At 41.9% G+C, this 23649-nt stretch overlaps 1 protein-coding gene across 4 annotated transcripts; it reads left to right on the top strand.

The window, feature by feature from the left end:
• The first annotated feature begins 1781 nt into the window (after positions 1-1781).
• On the top strand, positions 1782-22661 carry GTF3C2 (general transcription factor IIIC subunit 2). 4 transcript variants are annotated; one of them, XM_007420857.4, is made up of 19 exons: positions 1782-1932; positions 4922-5322; positions 6096-6474; positions 7005-7281; positions 7476-7570; positions 8833-8910; positions 11027-11128; positions 11464-11691; positions 12214-12325; positions 12994-13111; positions 16102-16133; positions 16604-16733; positions 16831-16975; positions 17242-17403; positions 18895-18982; positions 19086-19214; positions 19919-20065; positions 20502-20609; positions 20841-22661. In XM_007420857.4, the coding sequence occupies exons 2-19, from the start codon at positions 4980-4982 to the stop codon at positions 21054-21056; spliced, it is 2889 nt and encodes a 962-aa protein (XP_007420919.2). In that variant the 5' UTR covers positions 1782-1932; positions 4922-4979; the 3' UTR covers positions 21057-22661. The 4 variants fall into 4 exon arrangements, 3 of the variants coding, with proteins under 3 accessions (XP_007420919.2, XP_088008605.1, XP_088008606.1); XM_088152479.1 differs by having other exon boundaries at positions 6093-6474; XR_015798212.1 differs by lacking the exons at positions 20502-20609; positions 20841-22661 and having other exon boundaries at positions 6093-6474; positions 19086-19329; positions 19919-20047.
• Positions 22662-23649: the final 988 nt, after the last annotated feature.

Genomic DNA, 23649 nt, shown 5'->3' with positions numbered 1-23649 from the left:
GCTGAAGTTAACTGTAAAAATTACACTTAGTAAAAGAGCACATCCTTGATGTTTTTCAAAAGGCTAAGTGTATTGGAGGAGAGGGACAACATTTGGGGCTTGGGGGTCAAACTATTTCAAAGAGAGGAGTCACAGAAAAGGTCGCTTCCTGGTTTCCACCCTTTTAGTGTCTTCCAAGGGAAGGTTCAGGAGCAACCCTTCCTCATCTGATCTCATAGCTTACACTAAACTCTCACAGACACTCCAGAAGGATACTAAGATTAATGCTGTTGAGAATTCTACAGTAATGGGAGTGGGGGGGAGTGGGACACACTCCATTTAGATCAGTGTTTTTCAAACTTGGCAACTTTAAGATGTGCGGACTTCAACTCCCAGAATTCTGGCTGGGGAATTCTGGGAGATGAAATCCACACACCGGGAGGGTTCCAGATATTTTGGCCCCTAGGCAAAGTCATATTCTGATGCCTCCTACGGTTTGGCTCATCTTCCAATTTTGTTAGGAATTTCAAAAAGGCACCCTCTTGTTTATTTTTTTCTTCAAGTTTTTGAGCTTTACACTTACGATTTTGAGCCCTAGGCAATTTTTTTTCTTTTCTCGGACATTTCCATCCTATTTAGACAGTAATTTTAATTACATCAGCACCCACTGTCATATGGCAACAATTCTGTATAATTAACGGCTCGAGTGGCTGTTACTGCTTTTTGCTTTTTTATTGTGTTTTCAGAGGTTTTTTTAATTTTGGTGTCCCTAAAATTTGGCATCCCTAGGCTTTTGCCTACTTGGCCTTAGCCTAGAGCCAGCCCTGTCCACATATCTTAAAGTTGCCAAGTTTGAAAAACACTGATTTAGATCCTGGCAAAGGTAATCTAAATGCCATTTTTGTCCCATAGAAGGCTCAAGATAATTTGCTTCATCCAGGTTTTCAACCGATGTCCCACAACCTGTTCCAAAATCTTTCCTAAGTGGAAGGTTAAAGGCAGGCATTTTTCTTTACAGCTGGATTAAGGGATCAGCTTCTTCAGGAAGAGCTCCCACCACTGCCACTTCCTTCAAGGCAGAAAAGACAGCCCTCCACCCTCCCAGCCCCAAGTGAAGCATTAACCACCGCTTGAATCTTGCCATGAGATAAAGATACAGTGTCTGCTACTTGGGAGAAAGACCACGATGATGGGGCCATAAAAAATTGAGACAAAATATTAAAGTGCACAGACATTCATTCACTAACAACAGAAGTTCATATTGACAATTGGTTTTCCCAGTCCTAATGTCTGACTGGATCATCGGTTGAACAAAGAAAAATTGATGCCTTTGAACGAGGTACCGGAGACCGTCAGTTGAGAATACCTTGGACCACAGAAAAAAACCCAAATCATTTAAAACTAGATGAAGCTGAAATGTTCAGTGCAAGCACTAATAAGGAAGCTGAACTTAGACATTTTGGACAGATAAGAAGAAGCAAGAGTCGATGAACATGCTTGGAAAAACCGAAGCCAACAGAAAAAAGAGGCCGGGAACAAACAAGATGTCTAAAATACCATCAGTGATGACACAAACCGAAGCTTGCAAAAACTCGAAGCAGCATCTGCCGACAGACAATCCTGGGGAAATGACATCTATCGCTCATAGGATACGGCAACGTCCCACGAGTAACTACTGTAAACTCTTCTGGGCCCTAGCGCCCTCAAATACTCAGACAGCGGCGTTTCCCAGAGTACATCGCGGCGCACAATTTGCATGTTGCAGCCCTTTTGTCTCGAACTTCCCTTGATTCTAGAGTTCAGACGGGGCGGAGACTGAACTTTCTCGTCACCTGCTGAGGGAGACCAGGTACCGGAAGTGACGCCAGAGCTTCGGGTCATCGCTATTAGCCTTGTAGGACCGCCATCTTTGCTGCTTCGGCCAGACACCGGTTTCCATGCGGGAGGAACAAGGTGAGGCTGAGCCCGCCTGTATCTGGCAGGCCACCTTTGAGGACCCCTTCGCTTGTCACTGCGGGGAGGGGTGACTGTCTGTGATGCGGTCCCTGTTGAGTTGTAGCGGCCGCTCCCACCGCTGCAACGGCGTGAAGCAAGGGAACAAAGACAGTCCAAAAGACACTCTTCCCCGAGGCCCCCACCCCGGTCCCCGCCTCTGGTGCGAAATCTCCATTTCCGCCTCTGGAGGGGAAAAAAAATCCTCCGTGCCACCGCCTTGCAGAAACCCGAGCGCCTTTGGGTAGAGAAACAATCTGGGTGGAGTTTCGGCTGTGCAGTGGATGCTTCTCCGGCTTTTAGTGATTTAAATTAGTGACTTTTCTCTAACGAACGGACTACGTGATTCCTCTCCCCCCGCTTTATTTACTTTAAAACCTTGTAGATTATCATGGTTGAGTGTTTTATAAAATATAATCATAAATCACTGCAAAAGCCAGAACCACGTGAATTAGCAACTTGCCAGCAATTTTGAAAACTGGCAGAATTGTAGAACGTTTCAGAGGTTTAGAATACTGTTTAGATATAGCTTGTAATAAATAGATTTTCAAGGCCAAATTAAAAGGAACCAATGAAGATACTAAAAGTTCTTTTCCTTGCGGTAGTTCCATGCCTCTTGCTGAAAAAAGCAGCAACCCCTTTTAATAGCAATAACCCTGGAATCTTTAGCAGCATTCAGCAATTGTACAGCCTCAAACTGTTAATAAAAAACAGTGCAAGTCATTTATTTATTACATTTCTATCTTACCAACATCAAATATGACTCTTGGTTGTTTGTAAGATATGTAGAAAATAACTAAAACATCCACAATAAGATATTTAAGAATGTAGAAAATCAATAAAAAATATACACTGTCATGTTGAACTACATATTGGCATCAGTGGCTAATTCTAAATTATAAATGCTTTACAAAAGAGCTCAGCTTTTAATAATTTCCTAAATGCAGCCAAGGAGGGGGCAAATCTGTTCCATTGGAAGGCTGTTCTAAAGAGCTAATATTGTTATGGAAAAGCAGCTCCTTCCAGTGTCGCTCCTCTTTGCTTCCCTGAAGTGGAAACTTTAGCTGCTTCTTTCAGGATGGCCTATCAGTCAGGTCAATTCTGGATGGAGTATGCAGTCCATAACTGAATTACATATTTTTACATATTTTACATATTACATACAAGTTACATATTTTAAATAGTATATTTTAGTTTAATTATTACTGGATTATATTGACAAGTATGCAAACACTCTGGTAAAATAATATTATTAGTAATATTACACTTACTTCAGCTCTTTATACCCATGGTATTCAAGTGGCTAACAATTTATAACTAAATATTGGTTGAAACTTCTAAAGTTATTGGCAGTACTAATTGAAAAACTGGCTGAAAAGTCAAAAGTTCCACTGTCAAACTACTTTTATAGTTAGGAACTCTCTCCCCACCCCCAACATTCAACCAGAATCTGCCTTCTTATAACTTATTCTATTATTCTATGTCCTACTTTCTGGGATGATAGAAAAGAAATCTTTACTACCTTCTGTATACCACATCTGTAGAAAAGTGCTGTTATGTTCCCTCTGTTTTTTCATGGTTAAAATATCTAATTCCTCAAGCTTTCTTCATAGTATTTCGTTTCCTTTTTGCCATTTTCTGAACCTGTTTGAGTTTGTCTGAATGTTTTTAGAGTATAGTACCCCCAAGTAAATAAAATATTCAAATTGTGGTTCTGTTAATGGAGAGTTTTGTGGGACTGTTACATCCTGGATTTGGGAACTCTACTTCTGTTGATGCAATCGAATTTATGTTTATTTTTGCCTCCATGCTATACTACTGATTCATTGGCAGTTTTTGATAATCTACAATTAAAAGTACTTTTCACAAATCCACATGTTCAACCCCCTGTTCTACACTTGGTTTTGTTTCTTAGTGAAGAACATTGCATTTGTTTGTATTAATTTTATTCTGTTATTTTCAGTCCATTTCTCTAAACTATCAGATGCTTTTATTATTTTTTTTCTTGTCGTCTGTGGTATTAGTTAACTATACCTATTAAGGCTATACAGCAATCTGGATTTGAAAGGGAAAAAAATGATTTAGATTGTGCAGACATGATCCCAAGTAACAATGATTGGATTTAAAGTGTTGCTTATTCTTAAATGCATACAATAAGCCTTTTTGGTGATGGCTTCATCATTGTCCACCTCCTTACAGTAAAAAATGTAATTGACACATTCTCTGTGTGTTTTAAAACAAATAATTGGCCATTTTCATCTACTTTCATTTTCATTCTACTTGATTAAACTGAACTTCACTCATTTAAATCAATGGTTTAAAACTGTTGTGTTTTCATTATATAACTGGTTTTAAATAAAATGGTTCTGTGATTATTGACTTCAGATTTTTAAAAAAAATATAATTATCTAAATAATTATATAGCTATAATATATGTAGTGCTATTGCTATGCTATGCTGGTTTTAGTGAGGTCAGTAATCCTGAGCCTAATCATATTTTCTGAAACCCTACACACCGAGACATTGTATGACACATACAAATCTATATAAACTCATCACCATAATATTTGTGGTACTTTCAAACAGTAAAACACTGTTTATTTGTTATTGGAACCACAACTTCCCTATGCTGTGTAGCTGTCTCACTTTCTGTTCACAGGGTTTGGAAGCCAGGTTAGTTCCATTTCTTTTGTCCTTGCGCCAACTGCCAAAATATATATTTATATAGGCTTTTTCTACCTGAACTGAATTGTTGTCAACTTGTACATTATTTTGCCACATGCTGTTCTTCTAATTGAGAGGTTTGGGTTACTGAGTTTCAGATGAGATTGTATTTTATTTTTAGTTATTTTTGATACTGGTTTTGATGGCACTGCAATTTTTTTGTGTTCACATGAGTAACAAGGATTTCCCTCATTTGTTTTTTGCTTTCCTCATCTCACTTTTGCAGGCAGAGCCATGTGCAAGATGAAAAGGGTGGCACCTGCCTGAGGAGCTGTGGTGCCTTCATGGAACCTTGCCTCACACCAAGTTGTGCCATGGGAATAGTGAGGGAAACCACAGACCAAGAGGATGGAAGTATCAGTCAGACTCTGTGCACAGCATCTTGCTTGAGAAAACCTCACTGGGATGGGGAGAACGATACATTAGTGGAAGGGCTGGCTTCAGCAGATAGAGATTTAAGCAAGGCAGAACCAGCAGTTGCCCCTGCCGTGGAAACTTGTCTTCAGGAAGAATGGCCAGATCAGCAGAGCTCTTGCTGCAAGAAAAGACATCTGGAAGAAGTGGAAGGAGAGCCGCTTCCTAAGCAGCTGAGAGGACAAGGAGAGATGGGTCACATGGAAGCTCTTGGTATGTTCTCAGATGCCTTTTTAGCTGCATTGTCTTGGCCAGTGTAATATGACTTTATTTTAGAGAAATGCAAAGTAAAACAACTCATTTTTTTTCCTTTCTGTTTTCTTCCTGCATTAGTAAAAAAACCTCTTCTTGGTACTGGGAACCTCATTAGATCTGAGAGTAAGAGTTGAAGGGGAAGGGGGAAGCCATAGCACCAGCCAATGACATTGAGGACATTAGAGCCTTGATTTCCATTTCATTGAATGGAAATGAGTATGCCACATTTCATTCTTCTACGGTTCCTCAGGGCTAGAGGAAAACTAGAGAGAATTCTGCATAGAATCAAGAAGGCTGTTATGATTGGATATCAACAGTTTCTTCATGAGGGTTTTGCCACTCTTGTAAGAATTACAGTCTAACTATAATATAGTAAGCTGCCTAGAATCACTTAAACAGTGAGATGGGCAGCATATAAATTTGATTAACAAAATAAACTGAAAGAAAGGGTCAGTAGAACTGAGCTCACCTGGTTCTTAAAGTGATTTGGAAACTGGCTGCAGGGGCAAAAATCTGAAGTATGGAATATAGCCAAGGAGCATGTTGGAGTTTAGAATGATCTGGCAGCAGTTGCAGGACTCAGCAGTGAGTGACATCCTAAAAGCACAGTGGGTCTTCTTGCATAAGCAACAGAGAATGATAGCAGTTGAGTTCTGTTTCAAGCTGGCCCATTGTATCTTTAGCACAGCGGGACATCTAAGACAATACTTTTTTCTTTCCATCCCAAGCAGATGAACAATGTCCTTCCCCAGCTCCAGTCTCTGCTCTTTCAAAAGAGGTTCCATCAACTATCCCATCCTTAAAGAAGCATTCCCGTGGGCGGAAACCCCGAAAGAAAGTCTCTGTCTGCAAAGGTTCCATTCCCAAAGATCACAGGGGACCAAGTGAAGGCCCTGGGCCGTCTGAGAATGGCTCCTCTCTTCCTGTTAAAGTGCCAAAGAAGCGAGGGCGCAAGTCCAAGGAAGAGCTGCTTTTATTGAAGCTATCCCAAGGACTGGAGAGTCAGTCACCTGAGTCCCTTTGCCAGCAGAAGTCTCTATCCAGTAACGAGAACCTTGATTCCCTTGAGACCGCACCTGGTGGACGCCCAAAGCGCCGTGCAGCTAAAGCGTAAGTGAGAGAAGGCACCTATCACTGAATTCTGCTGGGTAAAGCATGTGTGTTATACAGTTACTACAGGTTGGAAATAACTAGCTTGCTTTTCTTTTAAAAAACCTGCTAAAATGCATCATTAGTTAGTGGTGTATTAAGTGTAATAAATAAATATTAATTGGATTGAATCAAGTGTATAAAGCAAGGAGGGGACAACCAGTTAGTATTGTGGACCCCACCACCTCTGTATGATGGTTGTTGCTCAAATTCAACAATAGAACTGTCAACTGTCAATGATGAAGTTTTCCTCCTTTGGGGACTTGTAAGAAGTGCAGAATAGGTGAATTTGTTGTGCTTAAAAACAAAACAGAACCTCTGATAAGCCAAGGGGCTTGATATCTATGATTCTGACCTGCTCAGCACTGTTCTTTTGGAGATCTGGAAATTGAGATTGTTCCTGTTACTGTCCTTAAGGCATTGGGATAGAGCTGATTCTTGACCAGAGCTCAGTTCATGAACTTATGTTCTCCTCCCTTCCTCTTTCCAAGAGCCCTTCTATATCTACAGGAACTCGCTGAAGAATTGACATCTGCATACCAGGCTTCTCCTTGCAATGATACCTCAGAGGATACCCCTAGATCTGAGGAGCCTGGTAGGAAACGGCGAGGCCGAAAGCAGCAAGAGCAGAAGTTCGAAAATGAGGAGGATGTGGACTTTGTCCCTTCAGAAGAAAGTCTTCTATGTGAGGAGGAAGAAGAGCAGAGTGACCCAGTGATGAATGAGGCCTTGAAGTCTAAGAAGGAGTCCAGCTCACGCAGAGCAGTGGTAACCTAATCCTGAGGTGGCTTTGCTGTGTTTCTGGGGGGGATGAATACCTCACCTGGTGGTACCATTGGAGGGAACACCACTTGAAGAACATGCCCTGGCCTTTTGGAATCAGTTGGCTGAGATTCTTGTTCCCAGAATTTGGGAGGGTGGGCTTTTTTGGCCTCTGTTCTTGACCTCCTTTTTTCCCATAGAGGTCCAAACCTCAGCGCCGAGAATTCGCTTCCAATGGCTTGCATAATTCCATTATGGACCCTATATGGAAGTCTTTCTCCGTCACTCACCGCTTGTGAGTATTAGGGTTCCCCCGGTGATTGGGAGAATTGAGGAGCAGGAATGTGGTGGGAGGGGGGTAAGGTAGGTTTCTGCTGCATTGTTTTGCTTCCTGAAAGGTCAGTACTTCCACCATTTCTGGATGATTGAAGTACATGAGACTGTTTTTGAGTACTTACTGCCACTGTCTTAAAGAGTGGGCTCTCCAGCAATCATCAGATCTTGTGGGTTTTAAGTGTAAATGAGATTGTGGCCTGGGCAGTGATAATGAAGCCTCTGGATATTCAAGCCTGGTTGGCCCTTTATGGCTTGAAGCAGAACCACCTTAGAGTTTTGTTCATGAAAAATAGTTTGCCTAATTGAATGAAGAGATGCTACTTCTTTGAGAAAATAGAACAGTTGAGCCAGGTTTGACCGGGCAGGGTGGTGGTGGCTTTGAAATCTACCACCAGGTAGTCTCTTTGAAGTTGAAGAATCTGGCCTATGATAAAAATTGAACAAAGGGACTAAAGTGTATCCTTTATCCTGGATTTAAATGAATATGAAGATAATGAAGGATCCTGAAAACAGATCCAAGAAAAAATCAAGCTAATTTCTTTTAGTCTTGACAATAATGTTTTAAAAATCTCAGACAGGAAAATATAACAATTCACCACCTGCTCCATAAGAATCATGACTTTTATAACAAAGTGTGTGTGCATGAGAGAGACAAAATACTGTATCTTGGCTTTCTTTAGGAAAGCTTGAAGTGGCTGGGAGGGACTTTGTTCTGTTAGATCTGCTGTTCCTTCAGGGAAGGATGCAGCTTCTTAGCACTTTCCTAGATAATGTTGGGCAAAGATTAGAAAATTCCAAATGAATGTTGCAGAGATGGATTCAGATAAAGTTAGTTATGGCAAAATAAGCTTGGAAAGGAAAAACTTCTAGGAGGTGATTTGATTGCCAAGTCCTTTCTTCACTGAAGCCTAGCAAAAAAACAAAGTTCCTTCCCCTTTTAATCCAAGATTTATATCTTGTTTGGCTAATTTGAGAAATTCAGAAGGTCTGAGCACTGAAGTTGTTTGTTGCAATATCCTCCAAGGTAATTCTATTTTTGAACATTCAGATTGATGCAAGTTCAAAAGACTCAGTATGCCCAATATGGATTGAGTGTGTCTTCTCATTCTGCTGTGCATCAGACCACAGGCAACTTGGTTGTTGCACTGTTCTATTGTTACACTGTTTCCTGTTACATCAATTGCATCTGTATGACTGCATTTGTACCTCCTTTTCCCATAGGCGTGGACAGCACCATTCTCACTGGGAGTTTCCAGAGTGGATTCCTTCTGCCCAGAAGTGGGTCTTTCTCTCAGAGAGGTGAGTGGCCCAGTAGCAAAAAAATAAAGTGGGACATAGCTAGCACCAGATAGATAAATAAAGGACACATGTTAGTGTAGATGTTATACAGTGGGGCAAAGAAGTATTTAGTCAGCCACCAATTGTGCAAGTTCTCCCACTTGAAAAGATGAGAGAGGCCTGTAATTTTCATCATAAGTATACCTCAACTATGAGAGACAAAATGGGGGAAAAAATCCAGAAAATCACATTGTCTGATTTTTAAAGAATTTATTTGCAAATCATGGTGGAAAATAAGTATTTGGTCACCTACAAACAAGCAAGATGTCTGGCTCTCACAGACCTGTAACTACTTCTTTAAGAGGCTCCTCTGTCCTCCACTCATTACCTGTAGTAATGGCATCTGTTTGACCTTGTTATCAGTATAAAAGATACCTGTCCACAACCTCAAACAGTCACACTCCAAACTCCACTATGGCCAAGACCAAAGAGCTGTCGAAGGACACCAGAAACAAAATTGTAGACCTGCACCAGGCTGGGACGACTGAATCTGCAATAGGCAAGCAGCTTGGTGTGAAGAAATCAACTGTGGGAGCAATAATTAGAAAATAGAAGACATACAAGACCACTAATAATCTCCCTCGATCTGGGGCTCCACGCAAGATCTCACCCCGTGGGGTCAAAATGATCACAAGAACGGTGAGCAAAAATCCCAGAATCACACGGGGGGACCTAGTGAATGACCTGCAGAGAGCTGGGCCCAAAGTAACAAAGGCTACCATCAGTAACACACTACGCCGCCAGGGACTCAAATCCTGCAGTGCCAGACGTGTCCCCCTGCTTAAGCCAGTACATGTCTGGGCCCGTCTGAAGTTTGCTAGAGAGCATTTGGATGATCCAGAAGAGGATTGGGAGAATGTCATATGGTCAGATGAAACCAAAGTAGAACGTTTTGGTCTAAACTCAACTCCTCGTGTTTGGAGGAGAGAGAATGCTGAGTTGCATCCAAAGAACACCATACCTACTATGAAGCATGGGGGTGGAAACATCATGCTTTGGGGCTGTTTTTCTGCAAAGGGACCAGGACGACTGATCCGTGTAAAGGAAAGAATGAATGGGGCCATGTATTGTGAGATTTTGAGTGAACACCTCCTTCCATCAGCAAAGGCATTGAAGATGAAACGTGGCTGGGTCTTTCAGCATGACAATGATCCCAAACACACCGCTCGGGCAACGAAGGAGTGGCTTTGTAAGAAGCATTTCAAGGTCCTGGAGTGGCCTAGCCAGTCTCCAGATCTCAACCCCATGGAAAACCTTTGGAGGGAGTTGAAAGTCCGTGTTGCCCAGCGACAGCCCCAAAACATCACTGCTGTAGAGGAGATCTGCATGGAGGAATGGGCCAAAATACCAGCAACAGTGTGTGAAAATCTTGTGAAGACTTACAGAAAACATTTGACCTCTGTCATTGCCAACAAAGGATATATAACAAAGTATTGAGATGAACTTTTGATATTGACCAAATACTTATTTTCCACCATTATTTGCAAATAAATTCTTTAAAAATCAAACAATGTGATTTTCTGGATTTTTTCCCCCATTTTGTCTCTCATAGTTGAGGTATACCTATGATGAAAACTACAGGCCTCTCTCATCTTTTTATGTGGGAGAACTTGCACAATTGGTGGCTGACTAAATACTTTTTTGCCCCACTGTATGTGCCTATAAAAAAATAAAGTCTCTTTTAAGTTGACTCAACTCCTAGTGACTTCATTCGTATGTCCATTTAGTTTTTTGGGGTGTAATGCAGAAATAGTTCGCCACTGTCTTCTGGAATATTTGTTTTGATTTTTCATTCTGATCTATAGTCCTGGTAATTCCAGGTGGTCTCCCATCAAAGTACTAATTCATTCTGACCTGGGTTAGCTTTTAAGAGAAAGGGCATTCATGGTCATTTTCTCTTCAACATAATACAGCATGGCAAGTTCAAGAATTGCCACCAGAAAGATTCTGCATGTCCCCTGCACAGAAGAAATCTGTGCATCCTAGTCTGTTTTCAGGCATTTAAATGCTGGTGGTTTCCTGTAACAAAGCAAACATCAGAATGAGCTTCCATTCTGTTCTTTTCCATCTTCCAAAGTGAAGCAGATAAATTCCTTCCTGCTGAGACCAAGTCCCCACTCTTCTCTATCAAGAGGGAAGGTTTACAAGAAAACAGCAGTGTCTTCTACCGGATTAACAGGTGTGTGTGTGTCTAACTAATTTTGTCCAACTATGAGGAAAAGCTTATGGAAGCATTACATTTAAGCTGTCCCTAGTGAAATGACTGAGAGGGTGCAGTTAAGGGGGAGGAACCTTACTTTGAAGCCCTGTGGGATTGATGGGGTACCTGACAGCCTGAGGTTTCCATGCTTGCTTTACATCAATTATCTGTGTTCCATCTGGCTGAAGAATGTTACCATATGGTCTGAGGCACAGCAATGTCTCTTTTTCCTTCCAAAGTCAACTTTTAAATGTTAGGCTCTGCAGGCAAGGTCATCTATTATGCAATTGTTCCTTCCTTTTCCCACCTGATAGGTTTAATGCCTTACAACCCCATGAGGAGCGCTTAGATATGACTTTCTTTGTTGGGGGTCCTGTCTGGGCCTTGGAGTGGTGCCCAACCCCTGAAGGCTCTGTGGCATCCCAGTATGTGGCTATCTATTGCAATCCCAGCATGAATGTTCAGCATACTTTGTCACAGGTCCATACAGGACCAGCTCTGCTTCAGCTTTGGGAGCTTGGACCTATCCAGGAAGACAAAGGGTGAGTTGTAAGCAGATTGCCTGCAGTATGCTTCCTGTCTGTCTGTTGTAACAGCATCCTTCTGTTTCATACCCATGGAGGTCTTGCATCCTGCTTTGTAGCTGAGGGGCAAGCAGTGCAGTAGGAATTGTGGCTGAATTAATGCAGATTCCAACATCACCAGCAATTCAGACTGAGGCACATCATTAGGGAGTTTCCTGATCTAGGGTTTTATGGGCAGAGAACAGCTGTATTGGATATACTGCTTTCCCAGAGGACAGAGCCAGTTGTCTACCTCTAGATCTCTTGTATTTGTTTTATGAGATAGCACAATAAGGAGCAAGACAGATATAATAAGACAGGAGTAGCCAAGGTCCAGAAGAATCTCCTCCCAATTATCCTTTCAGCTTGGTCTTCAAAGGTCCCTGATCTTCTGCACTGGGGAATATGCAACAGAATTATGCATATGCTCTGACCTGGGGGAATGGCATGACACAAAGTCTTCTTTGTATTTTTTTATTTTTTTCTGTATTCTCTTTCCAGGTCTGTTACCAAGCCAGGACTTGCATATGCAATTGCCACTGATCATGGTTGTATTTGGGACATGAAATTTTGTCCCAGTGGAGCTTGGGAGCCCCCTGTCACTCAGCGCAAGGTAAGAACTGGGGGCCAGGAGGTTGTATAGGACGAAGTTTTGATTGGACTTTGGATACTCAGTGTACATACAGGGATAGGATATCCATATGATAGGGTTTGATCCTGAGCCCAGGACTCTTCAACATTTTTATTAATAACTTTGACAAAAAGGGAATGCTTATCAGATTTACAGATGATTCAAAACAGGATAAGATACAATAGAGATTAACAGGTAATGCAACAGAAAACAGAAAGTTCAAAAAGATCTTGATAAATTCAAGAATCAGATTGAAAATAACAGTGAAATTCAACAGAGACAAGGTTCTTCGCTCAAGTACTTGAAGGAATGTCACTCAGAAGAAGGGTATGACATATTCTCTATTGTCCAAGCCTGCAGATACAGATAGTCTTATATTATAGGAAAGTAGCCTCTCGTTGAATGTTATGAAAATCTTCCTAATGGTAGAACATATTACTGAGGGAGTCACTGAACTCCCCTTTGCTGGGTGTATTCAAGCAGAGGCTGAACAGCAGTCTCTCACAGATGCTTTAATGTGGATGCCTGCACTTAAATGACCCTTTTCAGTTCAGGTCTCCTTCTTCCATATCTGCAGCTGCTGGAAATGGCAGCTTCCAAATAGAGCATGAAGCATAATTACTTTTCACTTTTGTTTGTATCCCGTGCAGCTCCCTCACATGAGTCGGCTGGGACTGCTGGCTGTAGCCTTTTCTAATGGCAAGGTGTTGCTGTATAGCCTTCCCCATGTGGAAGATCTGAATGCCTACCGAAGAACACAGGTAACAGGTAGGAATAGCTGTAAGAAATGGGGAAAGGGCAGACATATTGTTGTATATCGTCAGTTCAGGATGTCTCACCCAAATGGGAAGGGAGAGGTACTGTTAGGGAGGCCAGGCGTTCCATCCAAGTTAGATGATGGAAAGAACAGTTATCACTAATTATGATGAGGGAGCTTGTCCTGGCATCAGTTGTGAGAGAGATGATTCTCCATGGCACTTCAAGAAATAGGCATGTGCTACCTGTAAAGTCTTATTTCCATATTACTAACACTCTCTGCCCAAAGAACTAGTTAGAATTTAGTCCAGGGACAAGTTTCTTGGAAATCAAGTGCTAAAACTGTTTAAGAAGAAAAACTATATCCCTTTCCACTTCACACTCTTTCAAGACCCTAAGCCAGTGTTTCCCAAACTTTTTCCTTCATTATCCAAAACTCAGGGGGGAAGGAGGTGCATGCATGCAAGCGAAGGGGGGAAGGAGGATGGCGTGCGTTCAAGCGAGGGAAAGAGGACGCAGTGCGAGCAAAGGGGGGAAGGAGGGTGCAGTGCGTGCAAGCAAAAAAAAGGCCGGGGTGGGTGGGGGAGACTTACCCAAGTGACTTGCAACCTCCCCTGCCAGCTTCCCATTGACTTTGCTTGTAGGAAGCTGGCAGGGAACGTTTCAGATGGTGATCACATGACTGCAGGAAGCCACAACTGGTCATAAGGAGAAGCTGGTTGCCAAGCACCCAAATTTTGTTCACGTGACTGCAGGGGTGCTGCAATAGCCGGAACATCGAGGATTGGTCATAAGTCCCTTCCTTCAGCACTTCCATAACTTCGAACAGTCGCTGAACAAATAGTGGTAACTCAAGGACTACCTGTATTATAAAAACAATATCATTGAATGATCTTTATGTCATTTCAACAAATTACCATTGATAATTTCATCAGTTTTCGTCTTAATGGTATTTTGGTAGATTTTGAATATATTTTAGTACACATAGCAATCTTTAAGTCAATTTAAATGTCCCTGTTGTGATTGGGTAATGGGTTCATGTGTCATTAACCAAAGAATAACCACTTTTACCCAAGTTTGGGAAGCACTGCCCTAAGCCAAAGTTGTGGGTTCCTAGTGATGATCCTGCTACTCTACAAATCAGGCTTCTTTGTTGAAATAATCTTCATAGCTATGTTGAAAGAAGCCATAATTTAGCTTTTGCTGTTCCTGAGGAGATGTATGGTCCTTTTCATCCTCCATGCAGTGCAGGGAGCTATATGGACAACAAAGTCTATTCCACCCGCAGATATATGCATCTTGGGGCCTGGTGCAGGGTGAGCAGGCTGTGTGCTTAGTCAACCATATCAATTAATGGTGCTTGTAATTACATCTGTCTGCAAGAATGATTGATGATTATGATGACTGAGTGTGCAGCACTGACCTTTTCAAAGATGATAGTAGAGAATTAGTCCCAAGAGAGTCCAGTTTGGACTCTGCCCCTTTTCTTCCATTCCTTGGTATCAGATTATGTTGAAAGAAACACATAGTCACTATGTTGCACTAACTTTCCACTTTTCTGTTTGTGCCCGTGATAAGCAAAAAGAACTCTGATGATGAACAACTGACTGACAAACAAATTATTAATTTATTATTTGTTTACCATTCTTTATTTAAAAAAACAAAAAACAAAACTGGTTTCACAGAACTAAAGTAGAGATTCAGAACAGCAGTGATTAAAAAAACGACAGCTATAAAACTCTGCATGTAGAAATCCATCAGTGGCAAAACACATTGAAACAAGCCTAAGCCTTTATTTGAACTGTGGAAGATGCTTATTCTATTGTGAGGGCACCACAGCCACAAAGCTCTTGCTTGGGTACAGCCCCCTCAGATGCTGCCTATCAGCCATACCATGAGCGTGCCCCCCTCTCCCCCGACTCCTCAAAATCTATGGATGACTGTCAGGAACAGCATTTCATCAATATTCTGGCCCCAGGAGCCTTGTAAGCCAGTAGTATTTTGAAGTATGTTTCAGAGCAAATAGACAATAGTTGCAGTTATCAGATATTAGGTGTAATATGATTCTGAGTTTGCATTCCACTCAGTAATGAAACTGTGGCATTCTGCACCATGGGTCTCCAAAACATTTCAGTAGCAGCCCCATGTAGAACATTTTACTGTATTCTTGATGTGGGGCTATAAGACAAATTGTCCTGGCTGAAAAATAGCTTCAGTTAGTGTACCAACTGGGCCTCCGGTAACAAAACTAATATATCTTCTAATTAAAAAACAAAAAGAACCTAAATATACTTAACAAATATCAAAACCATATCAACGAAAAACCAAAAAATAAAAGTCATGCACTTGCAAACTCACTTTCAATCCAAACAGACCCTCCTCCTATGCTAGACAAAACTAATAGGTCTCAACAGCTTTGCTAAAGCCCAGGAGCAATTGATTATTTGGACCCAAACCTTTTGTACGGAAACTGCCTTACAAACTGCCTTAGCTATTCTATTGGATTAGCTTCAATCTGGTTAATTTACCTTGAAGACTTGGTAGGTTTTTATTTCATGAACTATTATATTTTTAACCTTGCAAGTCAGGATTCAGGAGGAATAATGGTTCCACTCTTGTGTGTAATTTTTCTGTAGGTTGTTGTGAATACCACATTAGTATGGAATATTATTCCAATTCCACTTATTCCAATATTTAATTCCCCTGGATTAAAAATAAAGGGACCAAAGGACTTGCTTCAAGCTCCTATTTTTTGCTATAGTGAAATATTTGACATGTTTCAAGCTCTGTTCTGTCTAAACAACCCACCCCAAACTTGCTGACAGAACATTTTGAGTGAGGCCATTTTATTCTAATCTCAAAACAAAACAGGGTGGGTGGGGGTTGTTTCATACACATTCTTACCAGGAGTTGGAAGATTGATAACTGCTAGGTGAGAAGGGAAAACAGTAGAATGAAGTATAGGTATTTCTGCTACTATCTGACTGTGTCCTCTCTTCTAGGTGGGCCTTCCCCCCAGCATGTCATCTGCAAGGTATCTTCTATTATTTCCTTGAAAAAAAAATTTCATTTAAAAGCAGGGTGTAAACTGAGGTCCAGACTGGATCTTGCAGATTCCCAGTTGTCCAGGGAGGCAGTTTCAAAGAGTTCCCAGATCTGAATCCTCTCTCATTAGATACTTGTATAAATACTTTCAGAAAAAGATGTTCTGAAAATAGGAGCCCATTTTCATTCCCCCACCCCACCCAAAAAGTTAATGTAGGATACTGCCATAGCCCAGTTTCTACTCTTTGCTTATCTAGCACAGTTTTCTTTTTCTGACTGATAGTGGTTCTCTAAGGTCTCAGACCAAAGAGGCTTTTTTCCCATTACCTGTTACATTATTTTTGAAAATGAGATGTCTGGGATTAGATATGGAACCTTCTGCATTTAGTCATTTACCATGGCTTGGGGCTCTTCCATTATCGTCTTTTCCTTATATTAACCACATCTTGTTCTCTACAGGTCCAGTATGTAGCAACTTTGCAGGTAGGCTCCATTCAGGTTGGGAATTCCTCTGAATGTGGACAGTGCTTCAGCTTGGCATGGATGCCAACCAAACCTCACGAACATCTGGCCACTGGTTTCTATGATGGTAAGAGGAAAAAAAGCCCTTGGAATAGAATAAAAGCTGGGGAAGAATTGTATTGGGTCACAAACCTAGCATAATGCCTGCAATCCCTTCTCCTCAGGTACAGTGGCTCTCTGGAACCTGTCCACCAAGTCCTTGTTACAAAGAGTGTGCCAGCGTGATGGCTCCCTCAAGTTCTATCCATTCCATTGCTTCCTGGCCCATGACCATGCTGTGCGCAACATACAGTGGTGCAAAGCAAACAGGTGGGGCCAGTGACTGATGAGAACTAGTCTCTCATGCTGGTTCTTTCTTTCTGACCAACCTGGGCATGCTTTTTTTCCTTCTCCCTTCTTCACAAAATTTATGGAACACAGATGGGGCAGACCACTGTCCCATCCTATGTGCTGATTGTCATTGGCTCTCCAGTCTTGAGCCAAGACATTTCCTTCCCTTACTTGGGATAGTTTGACTGATATTTCTGCCAGGGATGTGGGACTTCTGCATCAGATGTGCTCTGGTTTATTCCTAGCAATTTCATGGTGACTGCAGGGAATGACCGTAAGATCAAATTTTGGGACTTGCGCCGACTGCACGAACCTATCAACAATATCAAGCGTTTCTTAACCACAGAGATTGCCTGGCTACTACCCTACAGTGGGATCACAGTTGCACAAGATAGCTGCTATGCCTCGTGAGTGTGTGTATACCCTGTTATTCTTAAAATAATGGACTAACTGTTGAGTATTCCAATTCCAGTTTGCCTTGCTGTTGTCAAAACTGGTGTGAGTTTCCTTCTGCAAGGTATCAGAAAGATGGATTTATCACAGCGTGGACTTTATTCCTTGAGAAGAAAGGAAGAGTAGATATAATTATCAATCAGACCCTTGAGTCTTTAAAAAGATATGAGCAATTTTTTTAAAAAAATCTGCATTAACCAAATCACCGTGTGTCCCACCTCTCTTACTGTATTAAATCAAATTAAGATTTAATGCAAAGAAATGGCTTGATTAACTCACTACCATTTTCTCTTCGAAATTACTCTTTGATCCATTTGCAGAACAAAGTTAATCTGAAACTATAGTTTCTAGATTGAATTTTAGGCTGGGATATATGTTAACCTTTGTCATACTGATTACCAAGAGATCAGGCCTTTCCTAGATTCTCCAGATGACCTGTTCCTTCAAACCACCTTGGCTTTCTCCAGACTAGGCCCCTGGGTTTTTCTCAAGCTCACTTCTTGCAATTATTCACTGAATATTTGAATAATCACACCCTTTCTTCCACTCCACTTATATTTTGTTTGTAAGAAAGTTAAATACTTCATTTTGGGGCTGATTTACATGGCATTGGGCTTGATTTCTTGGTACCTGCAGATCTTTAGCAGGTTTACTGTAGAATCTGGCATATTCTTGGGAGATACGACAACCTGTTGGCTTTCAGGTTTTCTTCTCTGATATGGTAAATAGTTGCTTTACCTTCACAAAACTGATGTGATTTCAACCAGAAGAGATAGCTTGAGAAGCCCTCCAACTCAGCGTCCACTACTCCATGATGCCACATTCCGGTTTGTAAACCCTTGATATTTTTATATATGCCCAAGTTGATTTGGACTCATAACTTGGGCATATGTAAAATGAGGGCCTTGGGCCGTTTGCTAAGTGATGCAGAACAGATTTACATGTCTCAGTAGCAACTCACCTAGTCCTAAATAATTTGGGGAAACATCTTGAATTTCAAAGTCTGCACTGAGTTGCATGTCATGCATTCATTCATTATGGCAGAAAAAATTCTGAGCAGTGGACAGGTAACCAGGACTCAGTATGAGACTGTGATGGGTTTTCAAGTTTCAGTATCTGAAATTGAGGTTCTAGACATTCAGAACTCACAGCTGACCAAGATTTGTTTCTTCTTATAGGAAAGGTATAAGTAGCAATAGAGGAGGCGGCAAATCCAGGGAACTGGGCAAACACAGTCTTTCCACTTTGCCCATCATATTTCTCATATAGGAATCTTATCTTGCAGATGAAATGTTAGTACATTTCTCTAAAACGTTACATTGTTGTCTATGCAATTGTGACAACCTTGGATGCTGCTCTGTATTGGAAGTGGCACAGTTTGTGCTGCCTTGAACTTGAAAGTATATCCATGTGTCATGCATTTTTCTTACATCTCTATATTGCAGGTATGGACTGGGTGGGATCCACTATTTGGATGCTGGCTATCGTGACTTTCGAGCCTATTTTGTGGTCCCTCGCAAATGCACTGTATGGGTAAGTTATGCATCCCCAAGTACAGAAGGATGGGATGAGGTATGGCCTATCCCAGGGTCATTGAAAGGTAGAAATGAGGCTCATGATTCTGTCCCTTTTGCAGAGTATCTCTGGATCTGATTGGCTGAACACAGTGGCTGCTGGTGATGTCACAGGGGAATTGGTGGCTGCAGTGATGCCTGATCTCTCAGTCAACCCACATAACATCAAGCGGCCATCAGACCGTCGATTTGTAGGTTTTTCTGCCACTGAGTAATGGGAAGACTATGGCAGGCCCACAAGCTTCATCTCCAACCAAACAGGGTAGAAAGCAAGAATGGACCCCTCTGTCAACTCTTTAGATCCAGGTTGGATCTGAGTGGGGGGAAGGGAAGCTGCTGATGCATTAACTGTAGCCAGTTGTGCTAAGAGAGGAATTTCTCCTAGGAGAAGAGCGTTCCTTTATTAATTTTGAAAAGCAGGGAGAAAAAGCAGAACTCTCTTGGTTGGTATTAATAGTGTGGTATTAAGTTTCCTGAGAAAATTGGAGACATAATTTGGGGATGTGAAGAAGTTCGGCTCTGTGCTCCAAACTGCAGATACTAGATTTGTATGGCCTTTGGGACTTGAGAAAACACAAAGATTGTAGAATACATGAATTAGACATGTATGTGAATGAACCAAGAAAATCTTCCCTGGGGTAGAATTTAATGACAGTCTTGAGAACTTGCTAGACTTGGCAGTAAAGCATAGCAAAGAGGTTTGTGGCCTCTGAAAGTTTGGGTCAGATTGATTTCTTAAGCTGCTCAATAGCTAGGCTCACTCTTTGAGTCCCTGCTTCTTAATTGTTCTTGCATCTATCCTGTGTGATAAGCCATGGACTGGAGTGCAGATTACCTTGTCTCTTGAGGCCACTGTCGTCTTGTCCTTAACACCCATTTCTCTTTGTGCCTTCAGTTCATCTGCAAAGCAGTCTTACGGCCAAGTGACCCACTTGACAAGAGCACAACAGCGGCAGCAGCCTGCAAGAAGCCACAGGCAATGGGCAGGACGCACAATGAATCAGTGGCCCAAAATTTCATTCTCTTCCAGGATACTGATCTGGTGAGGGCTTGGAGATACCAGAATTCTGGTTTGAGGAGAATAGCAGTTATAACATGGGAATAGAGGGGCCCATTTCAGCATCGTAAGTATTCCAGGCAGGATCCTTTTTCTGTCAGACCAGAGATGATTATTGATGTGGATCTGGCACTGAATCTGTTGAATACTAACAGAAGCAGCAGAAACTGTGGTTATAATTATTTTACTCTCCTCCCTGCATACTTCAAGATGCAGGGTTCCCATATTTGATTTTCATGTAGCACTGCTTCTTTCAGGCCCACCCATTCTATGGCGTGTTACAGACTGATAAGGCTCCATCCCAAGCCAATAAATCACCAGCTGACAACTGGAATTAAAACGCCTTAATGGGTGAAGCACTTTATTTTTTTTTAATCTACTCAGGCCTGCTTTTAATTCCTATTTTCCCTGCCTTCCCCAGAGGACTTTCAAGAACCTCTTCAGGCAGAAGCCCCAGAAACACACACCAGCAGAAGAAGTAAAAGAGGGAGATGTCCTGGGCCGAATGCAGCTAGAAGCTGTACATAAGGTAAGATAAGAGAAAAAAGACTGTACAACTCTAGAAGGGAAAGAAAACAAATGTTATTTTATTGTCTCTCTTCTTTTGTGTTGAAGTGTGACTCCCCATCCTCTCTTTCCAATTTCTGAAGCTTCATGGATTTGTGAGGAAGGGAGATAGCTTATCTGGATGGAGGTGGATGGGTGACTGGATTAATTACTTTCTCCTGCTTCTTGACCCTTATCTTTCTTCTCTTGGCAGGTGCGCTTCAGCCCAAACCTCGACAGCCATAGTTGGGTAGCATCAGGGGGTCAGTCTGGCCTTGTGCGACTTCACTGTGTTCGGGCATTGGTTCCCCCCCGCAGCCACAAGCTTCTGCTTGAATGTCAGGCCCATTTCAGTTCCATGTTTGATGCAGAGAGACAGATTGACTGCCCCACAACCATCCTATCTGGGGTACACAGTGCTGTCAGCTGAGTACCACCCAGGGCAGCTCTATTTGGGGCATCAGCATACATGGCTGAAGAGTTGAAGGCCTTTTGTGAGAGTCTTGGAGTTATCAGAATATTATACAGAAAACAAGCATGAAATACAGGAGGGCGTTGGCCATATTGAGACAGATAAGCTGAAGAGAATGACAAAGGCGGGGCTCAGCCAGCCTGTGATGGGTGGAATGTACTGGAGCTTCTAGCAGCACCTATTGGAGGTCAGCCCCTGTTGTGGGAGAAGGGGCAGTTGATGAGGAACAGTCCATCCCCTTGTATCTCTGCACTGTGCTTCTACTTCTCTCTTTGGACTCTCTCCTGATGTTCTTGTGCATGGCACAAAGCTCAGAAGGAAGGAGGAATTCAATCTCACTCTGGCTAGTCCAGTGGAATAGTGTCCCATATCTCTTTTCCTGCATAGATCTCCTGGAGATTGAGATTGAAGCCTAGACCTGCTCTGATTAAAGCATCAACAAGACTCTCTTGCCCAGTCACTCATCCTGCTTCTCCCACTCTTGTTGGTGACAATAACCTTGCTCACATTGAGCCATTTTGTTGTCTTAACCATTATTAAAATGTGTTTTGATTTGTAAAGGGGCTATCTTTCTTTGGAAAGGGCTTGATGTGCCCCTTCTTCCCTGTGGTGATAAATGAGGAAATAAGCCTATGGAGTCTTTGGTGCTCTCTGAGCTTCATTGTTAGCTTGCAGATGTTTCTTTACCCAACTAGGTAATATCATCAGTGCGAGTGATAAGCCTATGTGTGTCTTGTCTTCAAAATGAGAGAGATGGTTAAGAATAGAGTGCATTCTAGTTATTTTTATTTATTTATTTATTTATTATTAAATTTGTATGCCGCTCATCTCCCCCAACGGGTGACTTATGTTATGCTCTTGGGAATCTGTTTTAGTTTTAAAGAGTAAATTTCTACCATTTCCTTTATTGTGGAAAACTGCACATCTGTGTAGTATGTCATTTCTAAGGAGATTTCAGGCAAGACTCAACCCATCATCTCCAAATGTCTTCCATGGCAAATGCTACTCACATTCCTCCATCAGCTGTAGACACCAAGGACTTCTTTCAAACAACATAAAGAGTGGGTACCCATAAATTATATGGAGCCTCTCCAACTACAGCTAGTCCTCAACTTATGACAATTGGGACACCAGAACTTCAGTCGCTAAGCAGTGAGTCACGCCCAGTTTTATGACTTTTTGCTGCTGTCATTCAGCGAATCACAGTCATTAAGCGAATCTGGCTTTCCCCCATTGACTTTGCTTGTTGGAAGCCCCCTGGAAAGGTTGCAAATGGCCTGGGATGCTGCAACTGTCATAAATACATGCTGGTTGCCAAGCACCTGAATTTTGATCACGTGACCATGGGGACACTGCGATGGTCATAAGTGTGAGGACCAGTTGTAAGTCACTTTTTCCAGTGCAGTTGCAACTTTGAACAGTCGTTAAACGTTGGTTGTAAGTCAAGGACTACCTGTATACTGCAACTTTTAATGGTTTCCCATAATTTTCACTCTTAGTGGAAAACTGAGTATAAAAAGCTATTTAAGCTCTAAATATTTAATAAACGTGATCTCTCCTGCCCCCCATTCTGGAAAATCTTATCTCTGCCAACTCACATGATATGGATCCTCTCACTTTGCTTTACCATCTTGCCCATTATAGTCTTTGATAACAAGCTGTCACTCTAGCCAGCAGCAGACGCCTATAAAGAGACAAGAGTCTATCAGCATAGATTACACTTACATAAGCTTGTTCTGTTTAAGATCTCTGAGCAAAAGCTATGGTTCTTTTCAGTTTGCTTGACTACCCTTTCCTTCAACCCCCTACTTGCACTCTGCAGCAGTTTATTCTACCTTTTTCCAACTGACATGTTTTCCAGGCCCCACTAAACTGGAATGGTAGGGTTGAGGCAGGTTATTTTATTGGAATCACGGATACTTTCAGCATTTGTTAAAACACCATCTGGACACACTGTACAGTAAAAATATACATACACCACACAGACATATGCAACACAAAATAATGGACACAATTTGTGAATGCAGAAAAGGATTGGGTTGAGCATTTGGTGGTATGGAGAGAAGTTCAGATAGCAGTAGGAGCAACATCCTTCTTCCATTGCTCTCTTAAACTTCGGGGCCCTTTGCCTAGCTCCTGGAACAGTGGCTATGGGGAGCAGCCTTTTTAACTATTTTAACCACCTGTATCAGGCAGTACATTTCTGACACCAATTGCTAGGGAACACAGTCAAGAGGATGCTCTTGCACTCCACTATCTGGTTGGGAATAGAATGCTGACATCTCTTCAGTAATAATGTATCCAGCAATTTTTGGTATTCCTAACTTTGGACTATGGGAGGGAGGATTAGTCTCTTCAGCAAGGTCTTCAAATGTTCAAGAGAAGCTCTAGTGAGAGTTGCCTGGAGAACATGCAATTTCCCTGCACTGCTTCGCAGAAGAAAGAGAAACTGCCATCGGGACCAAAGTGAACATTCTTAGCCAGTTACCTTACTCTGTTGTACTAGTTGGAACCTGGCGGTAGATGACTTCACTGAACTGTCTCTGCCCAC

Source organism: Python bivittatus, unplaced genomic scaffold (genome assembly GCF_059951505.1).
Source record: "Python bivittatus isolate LINGU-HERP-01145 unplaced genomic scaffold, Pbiv_v1 ctg000690_np1212, whole genome shotgun sequence".
NCBI lineage: Eukaryota > Metazoa > Chordata > Lepidosauria > Squamata > Pythonidae > Python > Python bivittatus.
This window is presented reverse-complemented; position numbering and strand designations above follow the sequence as displayed.

Excerpts from the sequence above, each read along its gene's own strand:
- GTF3C2 (XM_088152479.1), top strand. The coding sequence starts at position 4,980 with ATGGAACCTTGCCTCACACCAAGTTGTGCCATGGGAATAGTGAGGGAA. Across the intron at positions 6,475-7,004 it reads AAGCGCCGTGCAGCTAAAGC|AGCCCTTCTATATCTACAGG; the intron begins GTAAGTGAGAGA and ends CCTCTTTCCAAG. Across the intron at positions 12,326-12,993 it reads CCCCTGTCACTCAGCGCAAG|CTCCCTCACATGAGTCGGCT; the intron begins GTAAGAACTGGG and ends TATCCCGTGCAG.